Source organism: Schistosoma haematobium, chromosome 1 (assembly GCF_000699445.3).
Source record: "Schistosoma haematobium chromosome 1, whole genome shotgun sequence".
NCBI lineage: Eukaryota > Metazoa > Platyhelminthes > Trematoda > Strigeidida > Schistosomatidae > Schistosoma > Schistosoma haematobium.
In genome coordinates this window covers 19,924,129-19,942,813 of record NC_067196.1, presented here as the reverse complement: position 1 = coordinate 19,942,813, position 18,685 = coordinate 19,924,129, and the positions used below count along the sequence as shown (strand labels likewise).

General features: G+C 36.1%; 1 protein-coding gene across 1 annotated transcript; it reads right to left on the bottom strand.

Annotated features, from left to right (window-relative positions):
* Positions 1 to 7,073: 7,073 nt before the first annotated feature.
* MS3_00004419 (uncharacterized protein) lies at positions 7,074 to 7,373 on the bottom strand (the record flags this gene model as incomplete). Its single annotated transcript, XM_012942123.1, has 1 exon — positions 7,074 to 7,373. One exon carries the CDS (start codon positions 7,371 to 7,373, stop codon positions 7,074 to 7,076), a length of 300 nt encoding a protein of 99 aa, XP_012797577.1.
* Positions 7,374 to 18,685: the final 11,312 nt, after the last annotated feature.

Genomic DNA, 18,685 nt, shown 5'->3' with positions numbered 1-18,685 from the left:
AGTGTTAGTCTCTATCAATCTTTCGATTTCAATTTGAATTATCTAAAATTTATACTATTGTTTGTTCTATAATAAAACGGTTTAAGGATATGTCCTACTAACAACCCATGAACAAGAGTGAAGTATTCCGTAACTTTCGACTTTGGTATCTTCTTCAGTTGCCAATTTTACCAAACAACATCATATGAATAGTAGGAATGAAAACTCATCCACTTCTCCTGACTACTATAATTCATCATGAAAAGTAATATCTATTATTATATACATTTCTAAATTCATAATTTCATTCTTTCTTTCTCTATCATACATTGACGCATATATTTACTCTTGTTAAAATACTAAGAATTAGAAAATAAGGTGGATAACTTTAAAAGCTTTATTCAGTTCGACTTGATGATCTGTGTCCACCAAGTGTGCGAGAATCGAACTCTTAATCAGTCTTACCTGTCTTTTACTCGTCCATGACGGATGGTGTTCTGGCTCCTGTGAAGCCACTTATGCATGGCAAGTTCATCACCGTATAACAGAACACCATCCGTCGTAGTTGAGCAAAGGACAGGCAAGAGTGATTAAGAGTTCTATTCTCGCTCACTTAGTGGAAACAGGTCATCATATTGAACTGATTAAAGCATTTAAAGTTATCCACCATATTCCATTGAATTTCCCACATGATTTACAAGTGTGTCTTCTGCACACTGTTGAATCCATTGAGATTAGAAAATAAGTTGTAAACTGCTATTTGTTCTTGTCCACTTTATGATTATTATTTATTCAACTTATTTCTTATAACTAATTCAATTAATTCTGATTTTGTCTTCCTTAATTATTAGAATGTTTACTTAATATAACAGATTTGTCCGTCTTTATTAATATTAGAATTTGACAAATGAATAAGAGTGATAGCCTAGAATATATTCTTTTACAAATATATATATATATATATATATATATAAACAATGATAATTTAATTTATCAATGAAATGTTTTGTATTTTTAGTCATTGACCGCTGTTTTCTCTTTGTATATATTCCATTTGTATATTATCCATTCATATTCATAAACCATTGTATAACCTTATATTCAGTCTTTCTTATTATTTTAATGCTTTTGGCATTGTTTCATACATTGCTCAATTCTATTTCATCTGAAGAAATGTCAATGATTATCAAGAATGATAAGAATAATTGGCAGAAATGATAATGTACATATGAAATTGTGTGTTTATTGAATATTAGAAAAAAAACTTTGTTGGTTAAAGAATATCAAAGTAAAAAATCTCCATTATGATACTAATCTACTATAGTTAATAATAAATCAAACATTTTGTTAAACAAATAAACTACTTAAGTCCTGTTTTACTTGTGTAATAGTACAACTAAACAGTTAAGTAACTTGGTTACTTGCTATAATCTTATCCAGTGATGAGAAAATATAACTCCCAGTGATCAATCAATTGTATATATATCTCAGTCTTACAGGAGGTCAGTCGCGACTCAGATAGCTCAGTAGTAACGTCTGTGACTGTGAAGCTGGGTGACACGGGATCGAATCTGTCAGAAAGCATCAGTTCCATCAAGATTACAGGTACACCTTGCTGACGAGTGCCAAGTAGCACGAAAACCTCCAATGACCATCTTATTTCAACATAGTGCACGCAATGTTGAGTCGCCTAGGCCATATTGCAACTTGGTCGATAGAATTCAATCTGCACTAAGAAAGACTTGACATACATAACATTGATCACGACCCAGTGATCAATCAATTGTAAAAAGAACTCCTCTTAAATTCCTAGGTAATAATTTTTGTCAATCATAAATAAGCTTGAAGCCAAGACCACAGACTTACTGAAACTATAACTCAATCAGTTTTTATGTATGTTTGTTTAAGTTCCTTAGCTTTATTAACGTACCGTACTTTAAAAAAAATTAAATAAACATTGCAAATTATTGCATAACATCTAACAATATTTTGGAATACAAATTGTTTTACTAGGTTATTAAAATTCAACCAGAAGAAAATACTACATGGTGTTACACTGGACGTTATTTAGCGATTGACTAGAGTATCTGAACCCATTCGTCACTTGATAAGTTCATACACTGTTAGCATATCTGAATATATCAATGGGTGACATGAGTTTAAGCATCTGATAAAACATATGATTCACTCAATTTCTACTTTACGATCCCAATGACTTAAATATTGACCTATGATCATACACTTTTTGGTATATACTACATATATAAGTATAACTGGCTTAAGTAGAATACTATCCGATCACAGCACAGAAATATGAGTTCAATATTTGTCTAATAGATTAACAGGCTTATTTTAGTTGGTATATTTCATTTAGCCATATTAATTTATCGGAACCCATTCATCCTTTACTAGAAGAAATATTTTCCATAATGATATAACAACATTAAAAGGATTTGTGTTCAATAATATACATAAGATTATCAGTTTTACTAAGTGTTCGACTAGGGGTAATTATCTGACGTGTACAAATCTAACAGCGTATTACATGTCGATTTCAAAGTTAATCGATATATATATATCATTCAGGTCTATCGTTTTCAGTCTCTTTTATCTAAATGTTAGCTACAATTTCGACATAAATGTCCCTTCACCTATAAGTAATTACATTTGTATAGAATCCTTACATCACTTTACACTTCATGTTTATTTTTTAGGTATTTTAAAATCACATCATAAAAAAACATATTTCATGCTTATGAGGTGGAGTACTTCAAAATTACTATTATCAACCCCCCCCTATTGTTCACAAAGATTCACAGTAATACTTATAAACAAACTCGTTGAAAACACTGATACTAAACCAGGAGACAAACACTAATTTTCATTACTTTTCACGGATAAATCTAGTGACAATCGATGATTAATTTTTTATGATTTATATTTGTACACTTTTCATTTGTAAATGTTGTAACTGGATCTATAAGTTAATACTGACTATTGAAAACTGTAAATTGGGCGACTCAAACAAGAACATGAAGATCTTAGAAATCTTCAGAATATACTTTAGCCAAACAAATCTTCAGATGCGCACTGCTGAGGAGTCCCATAATAGAACGAAACGGCTGTCCAGTGTTTCCAAGTTTTCCATGCTGGTCTAGCTTCAACTGACTCATGATCTTGACCATTGAAATTACTACAATCTCCACAGTACCCATCTGATATAAATCTTCAGATCTCATTTATTGTTGACTAATTGTTTTTTCTAAATTTTCATTTTACCTAGCTAACAGTAAATATCTGTTTCTAGGTAGAGAACAAATGTTACTACTTTCATAAGATATTTGAAAAGTACATTCACCTTTCAGATGGTCAGGTCATATGAAAGAAAACTAAGTTCTAATAAATTAATGAACCAAGTATAAATTCGTACATTCTATTTAAAGTCATACATTTTCTTGCATAATTTAACAACTCTATCTGACAACTAAAGCCAAAATAAACAGTATGACATTTAAAACTGATAGTTGAATCCTCTCACTACTGAACTATTATTTCTGCAAGACATTAAGATTAATTAGAAACAAACAAATGAAATTTAACATGTTCAACTTATCTTATATACGACATACATAAAGACGAATTGATGAGCATTTACATGAATAAGATTTATGATAAATAGAATGTTTAACATAGCTATTCATTCTACTATTCATGTCCTATGTACAAACGCTGTAATCAATTTGATCAATTTAGTTGTGTTTTTCTCGTCAAAATATTTTTTTATTCCTTCTACACTCATCAAAATTTCATCATCTCTCCTTAATTCTGTTTTCATCTTGATATCATGCTTAATTTCTTCAATTTAAACAGAAAGAAAACATACATAGATATAAGCTGAATATACTACATAGTGTATTTTTATACTATTCTAAAAAGCAAAGTAAATATTCTATCTAATTACAAAATAAATTCAAGAACAATCACAATGATAAAGATGGATAGTGGCTAACAGTGGAATCAAGGATGCGCGTTTCGTTCTATTTGGGACTCGTTCATCTTTGTTTTAAAAGCTTGTGATTTAATGCTGTATCGAGGCAATCCGCACAGGTTGCACATATGTCAACATAAAACTGATCAATTGAAGTCCTAAATGACAATTGGAAGGTACAAGTAAAAACAACACCAAGTGAATCACAATGGTAGTTTGTGTACTTTCTATTCTCTCTGTTCTTTGAACAAACAAAAGGTTTGTTCATGAAATATATTAGGCGATAATAATAGATGCTATGAGAACAAAACTAGCCTTAAACCATAAACGGATAAGTATAAATAGAAGCTAATCACTGGTTAACAATATTTCACATACATATTTTTTTGAATATTCCAAGCCTGGATAAAACAGAAGGGTTGAGTATGGAGTTTAGCAAACCCATCCCGTAGAAAACTAACTCGCTAAAATACCCTAACCAGAAAAATAAACATAATTATTTCTATTCGTTGCAAAAATTTACTATTCTTTAAAGTTTTCTTTAAAGATTTCTTTTTAACAAAAATTGATACTAATTCATTGTAAAAGTAATTCTTAAATCATTTTTATTCTTATCATTAGTAGGGAATCATAACAATTAAATCATAGAAACTAAGTGTGAACTGAATATCTAATTTATTTTGATTATATGTTTCAAATCAAGAATGAACATTTTTGGGTTGTTTTGTTTTTCATTGTATTAAAAGTTATGAAAGAATATGTATAATCTAATAGTTTCATAAGAAACATAAATTAAATAAGCAATTTGATCGTGGATGCTCAATAGTGAAGAGTCCCACAGTAGGACGAAACGGCTGTTCAGTGCTTCCAGGTTTTCCATGATGATCTAGTTTTTATTCACTCATGAACTCAACTATTAAATTATTTGATTATAGCTTACTTCATCAACTGATTTTTATTAGTGATTAGAAAATGTAATTAGATAATGCCTAAATATGATATCTAACTTGACCAAAATGTTGATGAGTGATTTGGTTAGTAAATTTTACATAAGTCACGCTAAAAATTATATTCAATACATACTCTATAAACTGCTGTCCTTAACTAGAATACTTAATTCGTAAACAGAGAGGGGTTTTGTGGATATTGTAGTAATTTAATAGTTGGATTAATGAGTCAATTAAAGATAGACCATCATGGAAAAACTGAAAGCACTGGACAGCCGTTTCATCCTAGTATGAGAGGTCAGGCGCTCGCATACGAGACTGGTAGGTTTTGGGTTTGAACCTCATCCCAATATGAAACTCCTCAGCAGTACTCATTCACGATCCTGTCTCGCGGTATTCGAACCCAGGGTCTGTCGGTCTAGACCAATAAGTCGAAACGGCTGTCCAGTGCTTCCAGGTTTTCCATGGTGGTCTAGCTTTAAATGACTCATGACTTCAACTATTAAATTAATCCGCAAACTTAAATTCAGTTTATTCTCTAATCAGACACCAACCTTCAAATATATTTTTGATTTTTCTTGTGAACTTCGTTACAAACGATCGAGTCTCAGTTCTGAGAGATTTATATAAAACACCAAACAATAGATGTGCTCTAAAAAGTATTGAGATGTATAACAGCAAATGTTTCAGCAACCGACTCATTCATGTCTTTATTAAAGCATCAGAACCTAGGTTGTACAATTCACCCTATTTGAGATTCGTCAGCTGGGTATACTTGGATCCTAACATTATCGTTAGCATGGAGACTAATCCAGTACATGCAGTGTCAAGCATCAATTTCTCTACGTTACTAAGCTAAGATATATATCATCTTTTACTCAAATTAATTATTTCTGGTTCTTATTTAAGAAAATGAACTTAATATACTTGTACTGTATTCATTTGAAATGTTCCAGTTAATGCGGAGAAAAAACATACATGATATGACTAGACAGTACAACAAACTTCAATCATACGTGTAAATCTTGAATTTTCATAGTAGGAAGTCACTACATTCATCTCATTATCTTCTCGTTCAATTAACTTCGGTTAATCTACATTCCATATGTAGCTTTAATGATCGATTCTCAACTCTTGGGTCACTGATACAAACCCATCTCTCGTTACTTGGATTCATACATCCAGTTAGTATTAATAAATGTATCTAACACTGAATTACAAGAACATGTACTTATTTTCTGAATTGTATCAACTAGTCACATTGAACACTGTTTTTTAGTGATAACAGACAATAACATTATTTTATATGACTTCAGAAAGACTTTACGACTCATATCTTTACATGGAATTCATTTCCTCTAGAATTAAATGATCTAAGTTTCTACTAATCTAACCATCTGTAAGGATGAAAATTATTTGTGACTTTTTAATCATTATACTCTCATTTAATATACTTTTATGTCATTATTCCATGATTCATGAACACTATAAATACAAGGTTAAACCACCGAAATAATACTAGAAAAATACGTAAAAGTCGAAAACTTTTAAGTAAAAGTGAAGTTCATATAATCGATAATCCATTCTAAAACATAGCGTCACTTACGATAATCTTCATATACATTGTTTGTTGTCTAAAAAACAATAAGCAATTCACTAGCAATTAATCAACAATTTTGATGAAATTCAATACAATCATATTTCAGAAGAGGTTTTTGTGGATATTATAGTAATTTCACTAGTTGAGATAATTAATCATTTGAAGCTAGATCATCATGAAAAGCCTGGAAGCACTGGACAACGGTTTCGTCTTAATATGGGACTCCTCAACAGTGCGCATCCACGATCCCGCCTTGCGAGGTTCGCACCCAGGACCTATCGGTCTCGCACTCGAACGCTTAACCTCTAGACCACTAAGTGCACCACTGAGAAGTCCTACAATAGGACGAAATGGCCATCCAGTGCTTCAAGATTTTCCATGATGATCTAGCTTCAATTAACTTATAATCTCAACAATTATATTTGTTTACAAGTGCAGTAACATACAAATCTCAATGAAATGAAGGAACTGATCAATGAAAAACAAATAAAAGTTGACAATTGAAATTTCCTCATAAAATAGTCCCTCCCCTCCCCCCGTCGCAAAACAAAAAAATATATTAACACTTACCATTTATAAATGAATTTGGAGAGGAATGAGCTAATGGATAATCATTATTAAAATGATTTAATGAAATATCTTTATTATCATGATCAACATCTTTTATATTAGATTTTATTGTACATGATTTGAATAATACAGTATTTTGTAGATCATTATTTAGATGATTTAATGAATTAGTCATTGTTGTTTCCGATGAATAGAATCCATTTTTATTTTCAGTATAAATAATTTGATTTAGAATTGATTCATGATTATATTCAGAATTTTGATTATATAAAGTTAATGTTTGATTCATTATTTTTAGTAATAATTTCTATTATGGTTTAATGTGTAAAAAGGTAAGTTTCTTCTTTTCAATAATATCCAATCTAAAAAAAAATGGTTACCCTAAGATTAAATTGGCATATTAATTTTGTCAAAAATATAAAGATGATGATGATGAAGAAGAAGAAGAGGAAGAAAAAGAAAAAAGAGAAAAAGAAGAAAAAGTAAAACACACCATCATGTATTCAACTTTATACAAGAAATTAGAATAAATGCATCATTAAACAATGTGGTAAATTCTTTTTTTTTTGGAAAGGATAAAAATTAAATAAACCAATCAACATTTAGAAATAAACATCTAATATTCATTGGTCATTTTATATTATTCATGTTGGAAGTATCCCTCTTTTTACTCTATCCCTACATATGTATATATATATGTATAGAGAGAGAGGGAGAGAGAGATCAATCCATATCTAGGAAATTTGTTATTCTGTGAATCTATTGAAAGGGAGAATAATAATATTCGAATAGAAATTAAAATACTATTAAGATAATACTATTAAGAAAACTAAATAGGGTGTTGAATAAATAACACAGGAAAACAATCTATTATATTAGAAATAATGAAAGGAAGGTTTGAATATAACACCTTTATTTTTTATTAAAAAAAATACTTCTAGACAAAATGTTAAATAAATGTAAATTAAGGCAATATCGATGCATACGCACAGTATGCACATATGTCAATAAGAGACTGATCAATTTCAGTCCTAACACATCAATGGGAATATTCAAGTAAAACAATACGAAGTGAATTAAACTTCACCCCATTGCACAAGCAAGTGGCTATCAGGACTCACTAGCTAAGTGGATAACGCGGTGGAGTTTCAAGCGAACGGTACTGGGTTCGAGTTCCAGAGTGAACATCAACTGAGGTGCAGGTACATCCAGCCGATGAGTCTCACACAGGACGAAACGCGCGTCCTGGATTCCACTGCTAGCCACTATCCATCTTTGCTTATAATTTAAATTCACTTTCATAAAGCTAATTCATTATATTCTGAACAATACCTGAAACACTTTTTTTTGTCAGTGAGATTTCATGATATAAAATGATAATAACAACCTATCAGATAACATTGACCAATTGCTGAAAAATAATGTGATTAACTACAAAATACAAAATAAACATGTATCTCATTAAACTGTTTGTTCGTGAAATTCAATTGTATTTCTTATATTACGTTATCAAACCAAATAAACTGTCAGTTATAGGGTCTTCTAATTAGTTTCCCAAATTATTATTATTATTATTATTTTGCATTATCTGTTGGAAATTGTTAGGAATTATTCCATATTAGTCACTTAACTGACAATATTTTAATAAACCTGAGAAGAGTTTATTTATTCGCGTCAAACAAACAAAACACATACCTCTATAAAACAAATCAAAGCTGAATACAAATATAAAGAATTACAATAAGGAGAATACGTCCCATTCAAATGTATTTACTACTATTCAAGAAGAAAAACAGATGTGATAACAAGCTTTGTTGCCTTTTTTCAGATGGCGCATCCGGATCCAAAAGCATTGATATAAATGGAAGCATATTATTATCTATTCTCTGCTAGTTCATACTAGTGCATACATAGGTGAAAGGGAACCCACTTTGCTTAATCTAGTAGTTCTCAAAGTTTATACAATTTATTTCATTTGTGATATTGCATGTGATTTCCTTCATAGTTGTGTCTTTTATTTGCATCGAACGGAATGAAGTAAATGTGTTGGCTGGTTGGGAACATTGATTCCTAAGGACTTTTAAGTCCTTATAGGATTTTTCGTATATGAGCCATTAGTTTTCCGAGGCGATTTCTCGACTGTATGTCAATTAAGCAGAAATGTTTTGACAAAGTTACTCAGGTAACCACTTTTGTGGAAGACAAACACGGAATGGATTTCTCCAACTTTTCAGCTATAAGGAGGTTGCAACGAATTTTTATCTCATATATCCAATAATGTTTAAATGATAACCTAGATTCAGTGTCTTCTAGAACACAGTATACGAATGTGACTTGTGGAAGATGACTGACAATTTATCGTCTTTGCTTAGCTTGGTCGTGATGGGTTAATGTAAATGGTCTAAGGTACTGAGATGTTCGACTTACTTATGGTTTTGATGTTGGAGAATGTGACTTGTTGGTGGTGTTCCTCAGAATGAAAACTAAAGAAACGACAACTTTCAAGATTAATTTATTGATTATTTTTATTATATTTATTCATATTATGTGGTTGTAAAGTGAATAAGTTACGATGTACACACATTTCTTTTATCACAAGCTATAGACCAACCCGTTAACTACCACCTTATGACTTACTATTCATAGCAAGTCCTCAGTTTACTATTAACAGTCCTTCCTGCTCACAGTCACTTTTGGATTGATCATTTAGGATTATTATTTCTCAGTTTGTTGTATGATGAGGTCTGGTATACATGTATATAAACTGAGTCTGCTTGGAATATAATATAGCTGAGGCTTGTTACTGAGCTCTGAACTCAAGGCCAGAATGTAGGGAGTAGCTATAGAGTCGTGGAATAATAAGGACTTAGCAGTTGACTCAAGGTTACTAGTTCTGATTGAACGTGTAACTGATAGACTTAGAGACATTAAGTCATAAAAATCAGGATTCTGATAGGTGGTTTTGCCACGTGCTTTCGGTCATCAGTCATAAGACAAAATAGTGTTAGTAGAAAGTTTCATGTTGAATTTGATGGGGGGTTCGCCTCGGTAATGATGAAATTGCACGAACAGCTCAAGAATAGCATATCATGTAGGTTGTCAGACTAAGAACTAGAGGTTGCTATTCAGTACTGGGTTTAGACAAGTGGCTTGAATCAATAAATATTGAATACTACTGGAAACTTAGTCTCCTACGAATTGTACCCTCATGACGACCCTATATTTTCCACTCCTTTAAAAATGTCAACTTAATTTGTGAATCGTATAACGAATCATGTCAGTTGATTGTCTTACACTATTTCTCTCCTACTCACTGTCGCCTTTCAAAACTAAGTAAATACGTTTCCTGAAATTCCGTTCACTTATTGATGTTACAACTAGGTCAGCCTATTTTCTATGCCCATCAAACATTCATCTTCTACAGCTTTGAATATACGAAATGGTTTTACACCAGGATGTTTGAACTATTCCTCAACTACATCAGTTCACAGTGTCTAGCGTTTTTGACTCGAGAGTCAGTTAGTTACCTCGAAACACTTTTATAAGTGATGTCAGTGGAAACTATAGCCTGATCGTTACTAGCTTCTGTCGGAAATACCCCCAGGACAACAGTGACCAGTTAGGGAAATTCGCCAAACATAGTTAACTCGGAGAACATGCAAAAACATTACGAAAATTGATGTGAGACGGAAAAAAAAGCTGTTAACACATGATAAGTAACGACATGTAAAGTCCACGATAACATGTAACATGTGCGCCAAAACCCATGGCTTAACGTTCTGACCGTGTCCGGAGAAAGAAGTTCACAGACCCCGGGTAAAACTGATCTTGCTACTTTACAGAGCTATTGATAGTGAAGCTAGGGGCGAATCGCGTGACCAAAAAACTTTGCTTAACCCCACTTCTAAACTGGAACAGTAGATGGATGTGTCTAGATATCATCATTATGCTTAAAGCTTTTATTAACAAAGCCTTCTAGATATCAATAAAATTCTTAAATACATCTTTTAACAACAAACAATTTCAAAATGCAGTCCTGTACCAAGAACCAAAAGCTATCCTAATACCAAAAAATGCGACGATTGCTGGCCTGTAATAAATGTGTTAGTACTTTACCATTTGGCTAGAAATACAGGTATGGTGAATACAAACAAAAAATATCAAAAAATCAACCTGCTTTCCTGAGTTTTCTACGGTCTGAAAAACTTGACCAAAGTCAATAGTTTTGATGCAATCTAGGGTAAACCTATCTTACGATAGTTGTCACTTAGTTACATTGTAGCGGTAAATAAATCCCCAAAATAAATAGCTCTGTAAGTTTTCGACATTGGATGCTGACCATATGTTTTAGTGGACTCATCTAGCTGAAGGCGCTCGGTCAGGCATCCGCACCAGATCACGTGTGGTAACGCCGTGCTCAACATCTACCGCAATCGCTAGCCAGATTAGATCAGAGAATTCCGATATATTGGTCATCGCCAAATATACTCTTCCGATCTCCTCGACTCTGTCTTTTGATTTCTCTGGGTGGGAACGAAATATATTAGAAGGTGTTACTGGTAGAAGCGTTGTCAAACACTGAATACCTGTGTCATCATCATTGGTGAGACCGACGTGATCTGGTACACCTAATTGCAACTGTGAGTCTGTTCATTTTTGGGATTTTTATATATCATCGCCTTATTTTTTATTTTTTTTAAACATTGCGATTTTTTTTCGTGTTTTATCTTGGATATATATATATTTTCCCCTCGCTCATTATCGTACTTCATATTCCATCATGACTGAACAGACACCTAAAGTACTCAAGCTTAAGACTTTGTCCCCACCCTCGTTCCACCTCATGCCCTTCTGGCCCGACAACATCGAAGCCTGGTTTTGCTACGCAGGAGCCGACTTCTCCGAGCACGGCGTGATCGACACACGTGCACAATTCCTCGCAGTAGTCAAGGCACTACCGCGCGAATTCAACAGGTACGTAACACCTAGTATGTTTACTAGTGATGTTTCCGATCCTTACGAAACATTAAAACGTTCGATTCGTAAACAAGGAGATCTAACCGATCGACAAAGGTTAGATCAACTCTTCAACAACATCGACCTGCAACACGGTTCTGCGTCGGACATGTTGCAAAGGATGAGAGAGGTAATAGGCCTAAGAACTTTCGACGAAGGTCTATTCAAACAACTCTTCTTGTCTAAACTTCCCCAACAGGTGCAAGCGGTTCTGGTCTCGTTCCAGAACAACGCCTTAGACGAACTGGCTGCATCTGCCGACCGCATTTTAGAAATTACGAAACCTTCTACTACCGAGGTATTTTCAGTCAAAGAAAAGCCTCAAACGACTCAGAATGACATAACCGAGTTATGTCATACACTCACGCGTTATCTTAATCTTCGTAACGACCGTAAGAGATCGCACACCCCACGTAGAAGCATTTCACGTAAGCGATCTGTCTCTAGACCACAAGAGACGGATAACCCCGACTGGTGCTGGTATCATAACCAGTATGGAAAGTCTTCCAGGAATTTCAGAAAACCCTGCAGTTTTCCCAACCCAGAACCGACTGACTCGAAAAATAACTCGGGAAAGTTCCAAGCCGTCTGTTGTACGTCACAGATGTGACAACGAGAGTTCGCTACCTCGTCGACACTGGCGCAGAAGTTAGCGTTCTCCCAGCAAATCCTAACGACCGACTTCACAAATCGACCCTAAACTTACAGGCGGCAAACGGAAAACCGATCGCTACGTATGGCAAAAGGTACGTTTACCTTAACGTGGGTTTACGCAAACCCATTCACTGGATCTTCGTTGTTGCTGATGTTTCTATGCCAATTATTGGTATGGACCTTCTACAACACCATAATCTAATCATCGATACTCGCAAACGAAGGTTAGTAGACGGAAACACTAATTTATCCGTTTGCGTAACTCCTTTTACTGGTTGCGGATTATCCCCAGTCACAATTAAACATATGATAGACCCACTCTATCAGCCACTTCTCGATAAGTATCCTGGGATACAACAAACGCAACCGAGATTACCGTGTGTAACCAGCAACGTTACACATCACATCACGACTACAGGACCATCTGTATTTTCTAAAGCACGACGACTAGCTCCCAAAAAGCTAAGGTTAGCGAAAAACGAATTCGACCATATGATAGACTTAGGAATCATACGACCGTCAAACAGCACATGTGCATCTACGTTGCACATGGTCCCTAAAAAGGACAGCAACGATTGGTGTCCAACTGGTGACTATCGGCGATTGAATGCAAAAACCATTCCCGATCGTTACCCGTTGCCTCACATTCACGATTTGACAGCTACCTTGAAAGGTACAACTATCTTTTCGAAAATCGACTTGGTTAAAGCGTATAACCAAATCCCTATGGCTACTGACGACATACCGAAAACAGCTATCATAACTCCCTTCGAACTCTATGAATTTTTGCGAATGCCTTTCGGTCTAAGAAATGCTGCTCAAACATTCCAAAGATTCATAGACGACGTTTTTCGAGGTCTCAATTTCGTACATGCGTATGTTGATGACTGCCTAATCGCAAGTCCGGACAGAGAAACACATCTCAAGCATCTGGATCTTGTTTTCGAACGACTACAAAAACATGGCATTACTGTAAACGTTCAGAAATGCCAATTCAGAACCGACTCATTAAACTTCCTGGGACACACTATAGATGCTCAAGGTATCCGACCCCTTAGGACCAAAGTGGCGGCCATTCTGGATTACCCAGAACCGACCACCGTCAAGCAATTACGCACGTTTAACGGCCTCGTAAGTTTCTATAGACGTTTCATACCGAAATGCGCATTACTTATGAAACCTCTGACCGACCAACTTCGTGGAAATGCGAAATCCATCAACTTGGACGACACCGCACGAAAAGCATTCTCCACAGTTAAGGAACTGATTGCTAAAGCAACAACGCTCGCACATCAGGACACCGAAGCACCCATTAGTATCGCAGTAGACGCATCGGACTCGGCAATCGGAGGCGTCTTACAACAATGGGCTAACAACTCCTGGCAACCCTTGGCATTTTTCTCTAGAAGGTTGCTAGACACCGAATCGAGGTACAGCACATTCGGTAGGGAACTCCTAGCTATGTATTGTGCTGTACGGCATTTCCAACACTATATCGAAGGCCGTGAATTCACTCTTTTCACTGACCATAAACCGCTCACTTTCTCGTTAAGCTCTCCTTCAGACAAGTACTCTCCCCGTGAGTCTCGACAACTGGACTACATTTCGCAGTTTACTTCAGATATTCAACACATCTCTGGAGCAAACAATGTAGTTGCAGACGCCTTATCTCGCATAACTTTCTTGAACAGTTTCCAAGGAATTGACCTTCTTAAACTCGCCCAGCTTCAAAAGAAGACACTGATCTTCAGCACGAGTTATCGTCTACAACCCTTAAACTACGCATCAAACAGATGGGAACAGGTAAGGAAACCTTACTTTGTGGCACATCTACAGGTAGGGATCGCCCAATCGTGCCGAAACATTATCGACGCAATGTCTTCAATACATTGCACAAACTTTCTCATCCAGGCGTCCGTGCAACCATCAAGCTTATAGCAGAACGGTTTTGCTGGCCTGGAATGAATAAAGACGTGAGGGAGTGGGCACGCTCCTGTGTAAGCTGCCAAAAATCTAAGGTTATCAGACACAATAAATGTCCCTTAGGCTCATTTAAGACTCCCGATGCTCGTTTCGACCATGTTCATTTGGATTTGGTAGGACCTTAACCAGATTCAAATGGATACTCTTGCCTCTTAACCTGCGTAGACCGTTTCACTCGATAGCCAGAAGCAGTACCTACCAAGGACATCACTGCTGAAACAGTGGCCCGCACCTTCGTCGAACGATGGGTAGCAAACTTCGGTTGCCCTTCAACCATCACCACAGACCGCGGACGTCAGTTTGAGTCTGAACTTTTCCGTCGTCTGACCACACTTCTAGGAATCACTCGCTTCCGAACGACCGCCTACCATCCACAAGCAAACGGGTTGGTAGAACGCTTTCACCGACAACTAAAAGCTTCACTATCAGCTGCAAACGTTTCACAGTGGGCCGACGCTCTTCCACTCGTCTTACTAGGTATTCGCAATGCAGTGAAAGCTGACATTGGATACACTGCGGCTCAACTCGTTTATGGAATGACACTTCGACTTCCAGGAGAATTCGTGTATCCTTCGTCCTCTTCAGTGAACATGGATCTAACCTCCTACACGAACAGGCTTACAAACGCAATGCGTTCAGTTAAACCTGCTTCCACTCGACCACAATCAACCGATGTTTTCGTTCAACCTGACTTACGACATAGTACACACGTTTTCGTTCGCCGAGACTCGCATCGACGACCATTCGAATCAGCATACGAAGGACCATTCAAAGTTCTTCAACGTGAATCTAAGTACTATATAGTCGATAAGAACGGAACCAACGATATCATCAGCATCGATCGCTTAAAAGCAGCGTATTTAGAAGGAAATCCTATTCACGTCGACTTTCCTTCGGTACAATCACACAACGCGACTCCTACACTCATAATTCCTCAACCGACAACCAACACTAGCGATGATACTCCGAATGTATCGGAAAATAAACTTAAGACGACGCGTTCTGGAAGAAGAGTAAGATTTCCAGAACATTTAAACGACTACTGCACGCAAGGCACTACTCGACATTTTATATTATTTCGATTTTTCTTTTTACGATATAAAATTTTTTCTTTAAAAAACAATTTTAATATGCTTATATATTTATATTTTGAAAAAAAACAAAAAAAACGAAGAATTATTTTTTTAACGCTATTACGTGTGCTCGAGTTTATTTTCCATTTTTTTCGCCGAGATTGCGTTTTTGCGCACATACGAGTGTATTGCGACATGCACTTACATTTTCTTTTTTCTTTTCCAGGATGGCTGGAAAAGAACGATGCAGTTTACGAGAAGTCGAAGTTTTCGTTGCAACTTTTTCTTTTTTTACTATGTTGTACCTCGGTTCCATATAGTAAGGAAAGACGACCAGACGCTGCTAAACCTAGCAAGCTATCAGAAGAGTGTTTACCAACGACAAACTCGTTGGGTTTAAACTTCTGGCTGGCCACGTCTTAGGGTCATCACTACCCCACTAGGGAGGGAGTGATCTGTAGCGGTAAATAAATCCCCAAAATAAATAGCTCTGTAAGTTTTCGACATTGGATGCTGACCATATGTTTTAGTGGACTCATCTAGCTGAAGGCGCTCGGTCAGGCATCCGCACCAGATCACGTGTGGTAACGCTGTGCTCAACATCTACCGCAATCGCTAGCCAGATTAGATCAGAGAATTCCGATATATTGGTCATCGCCAAATATACTCTTCCGATCTCCTCGACTCTGTCTTTTGATTTCTCTGGGTGGGAACGAAATATATTAGGTGTTACTGGTAGAAGCGTTGTCAAACACTGAATACCTGTGTCATCATCACAGTTTTGAGAAGTAATAATTTTAATTTTATAATCACCCATTAACGTCTGTAGGTTAATATCTACCAAGCAGTGATCACTGACTATGGAGTGGAATATTCGTCTTAGAATTTATACAGATCTGTGGTATTTGTACTAACTGATGAGTTCTTTGTACCCAATTGCGTGCTTATCACGAATTACAAATACAACATGTACGATAGTGATCATCTAGTTCTGGCTGCCTTCAGTTGCACTAGGTCATGTACTTCTGATTATCATGCTAGCCAAGAGCGGATTATATTTCTTCTCTATTCATCTACGCGACAACTCTTCGTGAACCCTTTCTCCAAAGTCTTTTTATTCTTCCTTTGATTCTGACTGGGTAGCTGCTACGTCTGTTACCCTATGACAAAACAGCACTTCAGTCATATCCCTGGGATTTCTGAGTCTTAAGAAGGCTAGCATCAGTGCATCTTCCTATAGGGATTGGTTAACATCTCTTTTTTCACTGAGAAACCAATATATAGTACTTTCATAAATGAACTGCTCCCCAGGTCCTAGATAATCTTCAACAGCATGGTAGTGTAGGATTATAAAATAAGAGACCGGCAACCTTCTTATTGACCATGGGAAAGGAGGTATCCGTCTACCCTAACTATTCCATTTATTATCACTTAGTTCAATCGTTCCATCCATTTCTCAACCGCTGAACTTTATGGTTTGTCAGATATTTTTAAGTTTCCTCAAGCTCCTTACTGTGTAGTTCACATTTACCCTGAAATCCTTTGATCTGTCCCGTTACACAATCTTGCAATATGGTTTGCCGTGAAGATTACATATGCTTGTGACAATCTTCTTAGGTACAGAATAATGTCAAAGAAAGTTCCATCAAGTCCTCCTATCCACGCTGTTAAACGCCATCTCATAGTCATGGAATTTAATGTAAAGTGACGAGTTCCATTTGATTGATTGCTTAATAATGATTAGTGGTGTCGAAATTAGGTTGGTACACTGTCGATTCTTACGAAATCCAGCCTGTTGATCTCAAAGCTTGGTGTCTACTGAATTCTTTATCCGGTTCAACAACAATAATGAAAACTTTCCCTGGTACCCATAGTAGTGTGATGCCTCCGTATTTCTCATACTTACTGCTTTCCCTAGTATCTTGATGAGGTATCTTTCTTTCCAGTCATTTGGGCCTTGTTCTTCCTCCCAAGTCTTTCTGAAGAAAATGTGAAACATTTTTGCAGTTACTTCTATGTCTGATTTCGGTGTTTCAGCTAGTTTGTTGTCTCGTCCCGCTTCTTTCTTACTCTTCGTTTGTCTGATGACCACGCTGATTTCTTTGACCGTTGACGTGCGTTAGCACTTCCACAGATGATCGTGTGTGATGTTTCGATGTCTGGTTGGTTCCTCGGGGCTTGCCCATGTAGTTCTTCAAAGCACCCTCCCCACCTGTTTTGCTGTCCATAAATCTCAGTGATCCGTTTGTCTTCTTTGTCACTGGCTGATCTCTCTGGTTTACTATAGTTTCCTGCTAGTTTCTTCGCTGTATCGTACAGTCATTTCATATTTCCTTTCCTTGTGGCCTTTTCTTCTGTAGTTGCTAGACCTTCCACATATTTCTGCTTCCCGGCTCTAGTGTGCCTCTTCACTCCCCTGTTTGCTTCTGTGTAATCAATTTGTGTCCCGACTTTCTCTGTTCTTGTTCGGTTATTGTCGATTGCTGTCTTCATATCCTCTCTGTCTTGAATCTGTAGCGTGGCGTCCAGTCGAGATTGACTATGAACACCGCTACAGAGAAACACGTGCCAAGTAAATCAGAAGGCGAAGGTTGAACGTAACCAAATAAATCCATAAAATCCCCGAGAAGCCAACTATCAGAGGGCAATTAATGGACCAAATCGAGATATATTCGCTGGCGATCTCGTGACATCGAAAGGATACCGAGATCGTGCCAGGATACAAACTTGGTTACAGAACGTAACCGAATTCGCGCGAAGTCACAATCAAAGTGTGAGAATAAGAATGGAAGCACAAAATAGCTGTCATTAGCACAGTCAAACAAAAGCACACTAAAACAAACACTGGTACAGTTGGTTATAATAATAACTGTTT